At 43.1% G+C, this 12,178-nt stretch overlaps 1 protein-coding gene across 1 annotated transcript; it reads right to left on the bottom strand.

Moving 5' to 3' along the window:
* Nucleotides 1-892: 892 nt before the first annotated feature.
* Nucleotides 893-3,570, bottom strand: si:dkey-251i10.1 (ADP/ATP translocase 2). The gene is made up of 4 exons (XM_015960806.3): nucleotides 3,269-3,570; nucleotides 1,659-2,145; nucleotides 1,432-1,572; nucleotides 893-1,321 (listed from the first exon to the last, which is right to left on the bottom strand). Exons 1-4 carry the CDS (start codon nucleotides 3,377-3,379, stop codon nucleotides 1,164-1,166), a joined length of 897 nt encoding a protein of 298 aa, XP_015816292.1. The 5' UTR covers nucleotides 3,380-3,570; the 3' UTR covers nucleotides 893-1,163.
* Between the last annotated feature and the right edge of the window lie 8,608 nt (nucleotides 3,571-12,178).

Here is a 12,178-nt window from a genome sequence, read left to right as displayed (position 1 = left end):
CTCTGTGGGTGAAAATGTTCATCCTTTCACTGAAGTGACATCCTCACGGACACATCTAACCAATAAAATCAGATAAGTGATTACATATGCACCTATTCATCACGGGTCCTCGTTTGTGTGGCTGTAATCTGAAGCATCTATGAACACATGAGGCTTGCCTCCCTTGCTCATATTCTTTTGAATAACATTTATTTTAAAGTTTGTCTGAGGTTCACACCTGGTGGTTCCACTTTCTTTCCTCTGGTGCCACCTACTGGGCAGTTGGGTTCATGTTGCAGCAGAATGGACTAAAACCACAGAAAATTTAAAGAACTAATGACTTCAGCAAAAACTAATCTGCAGCAGTTCTCAATTCTGGTCCTTGAGGGCCAGTATCCAGCATGTTTTCATTGTGCCTCTGCTCCAACACACTTGATCAGCAGCTCATCTGGTTCTGCAGGCCATTTAGCACCGGCTGATTAAAATCAGGTGTGTTGAAGCAGAGAAACAACCAGAGTATGCTGGATTCTGGCCCTCCAGGACCAGGATTGAAAACCCCTGATCTTCAGGGTGGTTTTCTCCCCTTCAGTGCTACTGATAGTCTGTAACCATGCTAATGCTAGTCTTAAGGTGAGAAATTCTTTCAGCAAATCTCCCCAAGTACGCATCAGCAGCTCTCTCCAGTCTCACGTACGAAACAGTCGTTTGTAGCGGAGTCCTCACTTAACATTTAAGGTGGTTTATCGAGTTCATAGGGAACATACACACACACTATCCTAGGGAGTGATAACAGTCAAATCAGAAAGGCTCAGTAAGAGCTTAGCGTGAGTAAATATAGCAGTTGGGCCTAATCCTCTGCATTATCCAGTGTGCTCATCATGCTATGACAGTGGACGAAACAGTTCATAAGGCATTAAGGTTGTTCCCCAGAATAGATTTATTCACGTTGGGACCAGACAGACCTAGTGAATGACACAAGGAGGTATTCATATTTGTTTATGAGGAATGACATTGGTAAAGAGGGTGTGGAACGTTTTAAAATCAAAGATGCACAACGCACAGCCATTTCTCACGGCTACTGGTGAGGTGCTAATTTGTTCCCATAAATAAGGCAGAATGCAAAGTCCATAGAAATGGAAAGTTAATACATTTAGCCAAATTGGACAGTGATGTGACATGAAGACTTAGATGTATTTCTTCATCTCATCGTACAACACCAGCACAAAGGCCCCACCCATGCCTCTGAGCACGTTGGACCAGGCTCCCTTGAAGAAAGCCTTGCCACCTTCGTCGCGTGCAATCTTGCGCCAGCAGTCAATGGTCCCACTGTACATGATGTCGGCTGAAGGAAAAACAAAAAAACAAGTTAGACAAAATAATGAATGCATTTAACTTCTATCTCAGTAGAAGCACGCTACGAACCACAAACATTCCAAAAGGTTACAAACTCACCTCCTTTGCGTCCGGACTGCATCATCATGCGTCTACGAACAGTATCGAAGGGGTATGAAGTCAGGCCAGCAACAGCCGTTACAGTCTGTGCGATCATCCAGCTCACCAGTATGTGTGTGTTCTTGGGGTCTGGAAGCATACCTGTAAACACAGGAGAGGAAACACTCTAAACACCCAGAAACTACAGACTAGTCCACCAGAGGCTAGCCAGCGTGACACCAACATACCCTTAGCCGTGTCATAGATGCCGAAGTATGCTGCCCTGTAGATGATGATGCCCTGCACTGACACGTTGAAGCCTTGGTACAACCCTTTCAGACCATCAGACCTAAAGATCTTCACCAGGCAGTCACCCAGACCCTTGAATTCTCGCTCCTGTCCTGCCTTTCCCACGTCCGCTGCCAGACGGGTACGGGCAAAGTCGAGGGGGTACACGAAACAGAGAGAGGTGGCTCCAGCGGCGCCACCGGAGGCAAGGTTACCAGCAAAGTACCTCCAGAACTGGGCGCGCTTGTCAACACCATCAAGGAAGATCTTCTTGTACTTGTCTTTGAAGGCAAAGTTGAGGGCCTGGGTGGGGAAGTATCTGATGACATTGGCGAGGTTACCTCTCCAGAAGGACAGGAATCCCTGCTCCCTGGGGATACGGACAACGCAGTCCATGATACCTTTATACTGCTTGTCTACGGTGATCTGTTTGCTGGCATGCTGGACCTGAAATGAAAAATAAAGAATAAACCATGGCATCAACAAAAAGAAAAGGACAGCCAATCAACAGGTGGGCACACGACACTGTCCTTTTGACGTGACCTTTACCGCAGTAACAAGCAGTAAAAGTTGTTGAAAAGTCCACGACTGTGCTCCTAATCAGAGCTATCAGTGTTTATTGGCAATCACCGATGAGGATGGGGCTTCAGTGTAGGACTAAAAAATGTTTTTCCTATGTCCTTTTCACAAGAATAATTATTTATTTTATTCATTTATTAGTAGTTAAAACTCAACAGATAACGTGTCTAAACTTAGATTTTTTCCAACTATTAGTTTTAGTTTCATGTACTGACGCTGTCCTAGTTACTGTAGAGTGAACGAATGCTGTCCATTAGAATTAACTAATAAACCAGGTCACTTATTAGAGAAACAAGCAAACCACATAGCTGTAAACCTCACTGATCCTTTCCCTTAAAGTCTTTCACTTTTAGACACGTTCATGTTTCACGTATGTTGTAAAGAATACGAGCTGAAGCACTTATCAGAAATAGGCGACTTAAATCAAAAGAACTAGCATAAGCTAACCCACACTTGTCCAGAACTAAACGAGACAAAAAGTACTAATAGAGTTAGTTTAGTGTTGACAGGATCAATAAATAACGCGTTCCAACTCTGCATCACTTATCAGTCTGAAGCGGAAAGGGATGTAGCACTGGTTGACCCGGCCTTTCATCTTTAACCGGTACATTAGCCTCCACTGTGATTAAGTAGTTAAAATGAAGACGAAACGGTACATACAACGTTGTTTTATAACTCCAAGCAAAATGTATGAGCTTTAAATAAACTGACCGGGTCACAACCGGTTTGAACAAAGTGTACCAACGTCTCTAAATGTGTTTGTCCTTTGTTAGCAGCCGGGCTCCTGTAGGTCATTTAGCCTTCTATGATGACCTCAAATCTTTTAATTCAACAATATTTTTTAATACCTAACTTTTCTTATCTAGCAGCATTAATTAAGGAAACACGGTAACCTCTGAGCCGGTGGATGTGTCAGTAAAGCACGCAGCGACCCATAGGGCGTTCTTTAGCGACTAGCCGGCTAACGCTGGGAACCTTCCGGAAGTTTTACCTGAAGGAGAAGCTTCACTCTCTCAATCGGGGCGACGGCTGTTTTAGAAATGGCAGCGGAAATGCCGCCAGCCAAGAAGTCCTTAGCGAAAGAAATGGCCTGTTCACTCATGTTGCGATGTTCTTGATGTGCCTTTCAGGTAACCAGTATACACGCTGTATCCCCACTGCCCTTTATGGCTGATGGCCTGCACCGACGAAATGGCCGATTCTGAAGCCGCGTATAGGATTTATCTAACGGGACACATCGCGATAATAAACGGGATGTCCTTCAGTAGCTTATTGGCTAATTTCTCAACGTCACGAGCTTCTCCACCAATACATTGCTTAGGTCGTTATGGCGTCACTTCTCCTTTTCCCTGCCTCAAGCTAATATAACACGTGAAATGACTCACGAGTCAGACCAGAAATGGACCAACTTGTCCTGAATCAGTTTTCCGTTCAGAATGACGCATATATAAAAGGAAGCGCTCTCTCAACAAATACAGATTTGTTTTCTGCTGTATTTTAAAACTTTATCAACAAAAAATGAACAATAACAAAAATTCCAATAACTATTAAAAATTACAAATCTTTAAATAAAGTCACACCTCCAACCCATGGACGTAGTTTTGACTTTAGAAGTGGAGGCGCAACTGGCATGGGGGTGGGGGGTGGGAGCAGTGGCGGTTCTACATCGAATTACTCCCCGGGCGAGGCCCCCTTTGAGCGCCCCCCCCCCCCCCAACCGCCCCCCCACCACCACCACCACACCACCCCACCTGCATGAACACACGCATGTTTTCTACAAACAGGCATGTTTTATTAGAACGACTATTGAACATTCATTTTTCTAAGTTGCACATATTTACATTAATTACTATGAAGTTGTCAGAATGTAAAGCACTATACATTATATACTGTATCAAAATATATAGAATCAAATAAACAAAAACAAACAATAACTAAATATTAAGAATATATGAACATAATAGATAATAAATATTCTAAATAGCAAAAATATTTCACACGTAACAAACTAAAGATAATCACTACAGCATTGCACTTAGAACAGAAAACACAAACTAAAATTAAAACCTATCCATTATGCAACATCATCAATAATGTCATCACATGAAATCTGCTCCCCTACTGAGTGATTGATACTAATCAGAGCCAGGTTAGTGAGCCGCCCCTGAAACATAGATGACCTCAGGTATGACTTGATCAAGTTTTGAAAAGCTCCTCTCAGCTTGAGCCACAGTGACTGACAGAGCAGTCCAAAAGTTGGGGTAGATCTCCAATAGATCTCATGATCCATAATATTTTACAATTGCCTCTGAAATTGTAATTTAAACTGACATAAAAAACTGTAGACTACCAAAAATGCCAACTTTTACAGAGCAAATCATGTAAAAAATAATCAGTGCAGCCATCTGCAATAAATAAACAGGATAGTTAGTGGTGACTGGGGTGTTTTCTTCTGCTTGTAGAATTGTTTTATTTATTATTATGTGAACATGATCAACATGTGTTTGCTGTTTTTCAGGCAGGCCACAGGCTGCAGTGAGCATTTAACAAATCCTAGTTTGAATCAGTAAAAAACGATTCAAGGACTTTTTTCAAACCATTTGAATATTTGTTTAAATATTTCAGCCCTATTAGCTCTGTTAGCAATTAGTTGACCGCATTTAACCGTTAAAATCCCAGTTAACTGGTTCAAAAAATTGAAAACATGCATCATGAGAGCTACATACCTTTATCTTTCTGCTCTTTTTTCTTTTTTTTTCCCCTGAATCGGGCACCTGGTGGTTTTAGCCTTTTTATGTTCATCTCTTCTGTTTGGCTCCTGACTCAGTAAGTTTCCTTTAGTCGGGACTAATCAATTTGACCTTGATAGGGGGGTGACCACAAAATCGTTTTGTTTTTCCTTTTTTTATTCGGCCATTTCACACAATTCAGAGAAACCTGAAAGAATGATAGGCCTGTGTTTATGATATTATGAATGAAATATGGAAGAACGTTAAGATGTGATTGACTTTAGCCATGTTAATACAGTTGATTCAGCCCCTGCACGCTCATTTCATTTGGGAAAGACGCAGAGGTGAATTCCCCCGCCGCACCCCTCCCCTTCCTGTTCTTCATAGACACACGGAGCACGTGAACGTTCTCAGTCAGCAGGAGCGCCTGCAGCTGCAGGAGGCGCCAACTTGCCGTTTCCAATCCAGACACTGTCATATGACAGATAATAGAAAACCTCGGTGCGGCGCAGATTTCCTTTTTTTTTTTTTACTCCGCGCTTGTGCGCCCCTTTTGTGTCATGAAAAAATGCCGCCCCGGGCAACTGCCCTGTCTGCCCGTGCCTAAAACCGCTACTGGGTGGGAGGGTGGGGTGGTCCCCACAGCAAGTATACAAAAAATATATATATTATGTAGAATGTAATGGGAAATAGGCTTCAACACAAGCAGTTGTGTTCCACTTGGTCTAGTACTCAACCAGTGTCTACTTAATATAGTGTAACAATGTTTTTGGATGGTGAAAAGTGCAGGGGACAAAAATTGACTTAGGCAAACACCCCCCCCCCCCCCCCAACTACATCCATGCTCCAACCGTTTTCTGAAAGGTTGCAAATCCCAACCGTCTTCACACGCTCTCACGACACACCACCAAGTTCTCCTGCCGAGAAAGCTAAAGCTCTACACTCAAACATGACTTACATGAGTGAGAAGAGGGAAATGTCACCACCCAGTAGCGACATGCTAGAACAAAACCCGAGAATATTCTACTAGCATAACTAGCATAACTTTTTACTTTTTAATCAAATGTGTCATGTATAAAAATGGCAAATGGTCTGTGTTTGATAAAGTGCCTTCTATGGTTCTACAACCCCCCAATGGGCTTTACAACACAAGGTGCGAGGCGTTTTACAACATTTCCCTTCATGCACACTCAATAACAAACTGGATTTATATTTTCAAGGCTCCATTGGGAAAAGGAGGCTAAATATTCCATTCCAAATGGCAAAAAAGAACTAAAGTGTAGTACCAGAAAGTTGTTCTGTATTTTGCCACCAGAGGCCAGAAATTCCTCTTCCTGTTCAGCCCACACTCTGACTATTTATACGTATTTTTTAAGTCAACAGGATGGAAGCACAGAACTCAGTACATGTATTATGTTAATTATCTGTCAAATAAGAATAAATCAATAAGCTAATGCAGGAGCTATTAGCAGCTAGCTACAGCACAACAAACATACCAGATCATACGCCTCTGGTGCATTAATGTGTTTGCATTTCACAATTACTCAAATTATTAAAAAAGATCTCAAAAACAACAAAAGTAAATAATGACAGAATAGAAATGCTGTTTTTTTACTGCTGACTCTTTGCCAAAAAATAAACTTTATGTTCAGTTACTGGTAATCTGTCGTTTGATTTGATAGACCTATACTTTCTAGGTCAAGGATGGAAAGACAAGATCTCAGTCCTTTAGATTTTCCTTTAGATTTAGGCTTTCGAGAGTAAAGATTTTACTACGGTGTTCATTAAGCTACAAAAGACAAAACTCATTAGATTTGCCTGTAAAGTCCTTCACATACTACTCATACTTGAGAAAAACAAAATTTGGGATTCATAAAAAAATAATTAAACGTTTAAGTGGCTATTATGCAATGTCAAGATGAAATGTTCTGCAGATATCATTAATGAGAGGACAAATATTTTATACGTAAAATTATCTTTGACTTGGAAGAAAACAATTGTGGTCTCTTGCTTTGAAGGTAATTTCAAATAATATTATAAAATATGCTTTGTGTGTGCATCTGAGAGAAAATCAGTAGAACTTGAAATCTGTCAAGAACATAAATAATGTAAGTTACCATGAGCTGCTTTTTTACTGAGATAAAATAAGCTGTAAATGTATCTGGTGGCAACCAGTTTATGCCAGCTTGAAAATAACTCAATTATTTTCAATGTGTGGCTTTTGCAAAAAATTGAACTCAGCAGATGTCTTTCTATTAAATTCCATATGTTGCTTAAATGCATCTGAGTCACGTCTGTAGGCAGTTTTGGACCACTCTCACCAAGCGAATAGTGTTTGTCTTCTGGAGAGAGAGTGAGAGGGGGATACAAGTGCATGAGTAAAGGAGTGCATAAGTCAAAAAATAAAAGCAGAGTTTAATCTGCTCAGGCTTATCACCATTGTCCACTGGGGGGCGACAAAAGACAATAATCGGATAAGGCGCAATGTAGTCCTAAAATAAAAAGAGGCTATCAATTTGAAAACACGAGAGACAGAACAGTGATGGGAAAATTATTACAAAGAACACAAGAAGGAAAACGGGTGTGTGCGCTTTGAATTCAATTACATTTTTATCTTTACTATTAATCAGAGGTGTGGACTCAAGTCACATGACTTGGACTCGAGTCATTATTTTAATGACTTCTGACTTGACAAAATATATAAAGACTTACGATTTGACTCGGACTTGAACGCCAATGACTTGCAACTTGAATCGACTTGCATCTGTTGACTTGATGATGACTTGAGCATATTTTATATTTTAGCACAAAAGTGGCACGACATGGACAAAAATCATAAATCATTCTTCGTTCTGGGTTTGATCTTGTTCTGCTAAATGCTGCAGCACTTGGATTATAATCAGTTTCTGTTGCACTTTCTGCTTGTTTGAGCAAATAAATGAAGCTTTAAGAAGATTTGTTTCTGGAATTTATTTATTATCATTGTTATTAAATTGAAGCTGGACAGATGACTTGATTATGACTTCAAAGTTAAGGACTTGGGACTTGACTTGGACTTCCACATCATTGACTTTGGACTGCACCTGGACTTGGTTGTCTTTGACTCGGACTTGACTGGAAAGACTTGTGACTTGCAAAGCAGTGACTTGGTTACAACTCTGCTATTAATAGATTTTGACCCAGTTCAGGCTGCACAGTGGTTAGCACAGATGCCTTGCAGCTAGGAGGTCCTGGGTTTAAATACTACCCTAGGGTTCTTCTGCATATGACTATAAAGTTGATTGGTCTCTCAAAATGATCAGGTATGGGTGTGTGTGCTTGGTTGTTTCTCCTGTGTGTCTCTGTGTTACCCTGCAATGGACTGGCAACCTGTACAGGCTGTACCAGGTACAGGCAGTGGGTGTCTGTTTGCCCAGACTGCTGGAGATAGGCACCAGCCTCCGGTGACCCTGCATGGACAAGCGGTTATAGAAAATGGATGGATGACGTTCTTTCGGTCGATGCCCAAAGCTCATGACCACAGGTGAGAGTAGGAATGTATCGACTGGTAAATTGCTCAGCTCTCTCTTCACCACAACAGACAGGTACACCTGCATCACTGCAGATGCAGTAAAATAAAAAATACAATTATTTATTCATTTTTTAAACCATAACTTCATGAACATAGCTATCTAATGTCCAAAAAGTATTCAGGACAGATGAGAACTGCATAACACACACACACACACACACACACACACACACACACACACACACACACACACACGCACGCACGCACACGCACACACACACACACACACACACACACACACACACACACACACACACACACACACACACACACGCACGCACACGCACACACACACACACACACACACACACACACACACACACACACACACACACACACACACACACACACACACACACAGTGGCAGCAGTACCTCATGAGGTAGTGCAAGTTGTCCAGTACCCTCCAGGGGACTCTGCCGTTGTGCCCCTGAGCAAGACATTTCACCCTCCCTGCCTGCTGTTGGTGGTCAGAGGGACTGGTGGCGCCAGCGCTCAGCAGCCTTGCCACTGTTACTGTGCCCCGACTGTCAGGACAGCTGTGGCTATATTGTAGCCCATCATCATCAGCATGTGAATGGATGAACTATTCACTGTCGACTCACTGATTCAGAAAGGGGCTATACAAGTCATTTATCATCGTTAATAAACATCTTTTTTCCCAAATGAAAAGTGAGTAGCAATATAATTAATCTACTGTATGTGTGTGTCTGCAGATGTGTGTCATGCACAGCGCCGACCACAAGGAGGAGCTGTTGAAATGCAATCAAAGCTTTCATGTCACCTGTAAACTGGAGAAGAGTTCATAACAACAACCAGAAATCATGTTGCACACTACAAAGACTTTTATTTTGTGTGCATCTGCAGGGATTCCCTGATTTATTGTTTCTGTTTGGTTTGATGCACGTTTTCCCGTTTTCGTTCTCCTATTCACTTACTGTTAAACAGGGTGTGTGCACTAATCTACTAATCCCTTGGCTGCCTTTTAATTACAGCGAGAACAGAAGGTCAACTTCACGCATCTTGCAATTTGAAATTGCATTTGTTCCCTCTTTATTTGAGACAACCGTGGGGGTTTTAATAATACCTGAAGCGTGGTGGTTTTATGCTGCAAGATTAGAGAAGTTTGTGAACTTTTGAGAGCTGTAAGTGAATAAACTTTGAGTTGAGCACTGCTTCTTGGATTCCATCAAAGTAAAACCTTCAAGGATGCATTGTGACAAATTTCTTCCAAAAGTGCAACTAACAATAAAAGTAAGAAACGTTTGTGAGAGGAGTGAAATGACTATTTCCCTGGTCAGCTGCAGAGAGATGAAATGGGCTTTAGGAGGAACAGTAATGGAGCCTTTTTCCTGGATGTGTAGACACAAAGGGGAACAAATGACATCTCAGGGTTACAGGTAAGCAGACATCTTTTAGTAATTCTCCCCTCTGGGCTAATACTTTTCAACCACAGGTCAGCTACCACAGAACCACTAGTGATTTCACGTCAGCTGTAAGCTCAAAAAAGTGAAAAGGGGCAGCTGAGAGGCAGGAACACATTTCATTTGATATTTGAGATATTTTTTGCAGACTTTTAACACCCCCTGATAAAAATAACCAATTATTCTTACAATTAAAAAGGTTATTGTTCCTTAAAGGAATGTATGTTGCCTTTAATGTTGGGGGTTTTAAATAGTTTAGTGTTGAGAAAAGCAATAATGCAAAATCATATGCAATGTGTTGGTGCTCAGAGTATGTCACGGGCAGGCCGGATTATCATTGCAGGGGGCCCTGGGCACAATGTGCTTAGCCCCCCCCCCCCCCCCCCCCACACACACACACACACACACCCCCAGCCTCCCCCAACATGATTGTCACCCAGTAACACTTTTTAGACATTTCATAACATTGTCAATATTAAAAATCGCTTACTTATGTTGATGCAAGAGCATTTACCTCCAGGTCAAAATAGTTTTATGACCTAATCACAAACACTCATACCTGATGATTTTCCTGTTGTGCCTCACTCATATGTCATTCTTCCTCTGTCCTCTCTCTTTCTCCTCTTTTTCTGTCTTCTCTTCTGTCTGTAATAACAAAAATGTTGTCAATCTGTGGGACAGTGGGGGCGAGTGAGTCTGCTGTAAAAGAGATCCCACTGTCAAACTACAACAGAAAGTAATGCAGAATTATTTAAAAGATTATACTGTTATTGAAAAGTTTGCAAAGATGAAATATCGTCGTCGTCGTCTTCCTCCGCTTATCCGGGTCTGGGTCGTGGGGGCAGCATCCCAACTAGGGAGCTCCAGACCATCCTCTCCCCGGCCACCTTCACCAGCTCCTCCGACAGGACACCACGGCTGCGCCTAGAAATTCTGTCCATAAAGGTAATAAAAAGAACCGGTGACAAAGGGCAGCCCTGGCGGAGTCCAACCCTCACCGGGAACAGGTCCGACTTACTACTTACAGTGCGCCCCAAGGCAGCTGTAGCTACATCGTAGCTCATCACTATCAGTGTGTGAATGTGTGTGTGAATGGATGAATGATACACTGTCGTGTAAAGCGCTTTGGAGTCCTTACTCTGAGAGGCGCTATACAAGTGTGCGTCATTTATCATTTATCATTTACTACCGGCTATGCGGACCAAACTCACGCTCCTCTGGTAAAGGGACTGAATGGCCCTTAACAGAAAGCCACCCACCCCATACTCCTGGAGCGTCCCCCACAGGGTGCCCCTGGGGACACGGTCATAAGCCTTCTCCAAATCCACAAAACACATGTGGACTGGTTGGGCAAACTCCCATGCCCCCTCCATCACCCTTGCAAGGGTATAGAGCTGGTCCACAGTTCCACGGCCAGGACGAAAACCACATTGCTCCTCCTCAATCTGAGATTCAACTATTGATCGGACCCTCCTCTCCAGTACCTTGGAGTAGACCTTTCCAGGGAGGCTGAGGAGTGTGATCTCCCTATAGTTGGAACACACCCTCAGGTCACCCTTCTTAAAGATGGGGACCACCACCCCGGTCTGCCACTCCGCAGGAACTGCCCCCGATGACCACGCAATGTTGCAGAGACGTGTCAACCACGACAGCCCTACAACATCCATAGCTTTGAGATACCCAGGACGAATCTCATCCACCCCCGGGGCTCCGCCGCTGTGTAGTTTTCTGACTACCTCAGCAACTTCTGCCCCCGAGATTGGACAGTCCATCCCCAGGTCTCCCAGCTCTGGTTCCTCCTCGGAATGCGCATAGGTGGGATTGAGGAGCTCCTTAAAGTATTCCTTCCACTGTCCGACTATAGCCCCATTTGATGTCAGCAGCTCCCCATCCCCACTGTAAACAGTGTGAGCAAGTTGCTGCCTTCCTCTCCTGAGGCACCGGACAGTTTGCCAGAACCTCTTTGGACCCAATCGATAGTCTTTCTCCATGGCTTCACCAAACTCCTCCCACGCCCGAGATTTTGCCTCGGCAACTGCCACTGCTGCACCCCGCTTGGCTATCCGGTACCTGTCTGCTGCCTCCGGAGACCCACAGACCAGCCACGCCCTGTAGGCCTCCTTCTTCAGCCTGACGGCTCCCCGAACCTCTGGTGTCCACCAGCGGGTACGGGGGTTG

This window comes from Nothobranchius furzeri, chromosome 10, assembly GCF_043380555.1.
Source record: "Nothobranchius furzeri strain GRZ-AD chromosome 10, NfurGRZ-RIMD1, whole genome shotgun sequence".
NCBI classification, from domain to species: domain Eukaryota; kingdom Metazoa; phylum Chordata; class Actinopteri; order Cyprinodontiformes; family Nothobranchiidae; genus Nothobranchius; species Nothobranchius furzeri.
The sequence above is the reverse complement of the archived record's forward strand: the minus strand, read 5'-3'. Positions and strand labels throughout refer to the sequence as shown.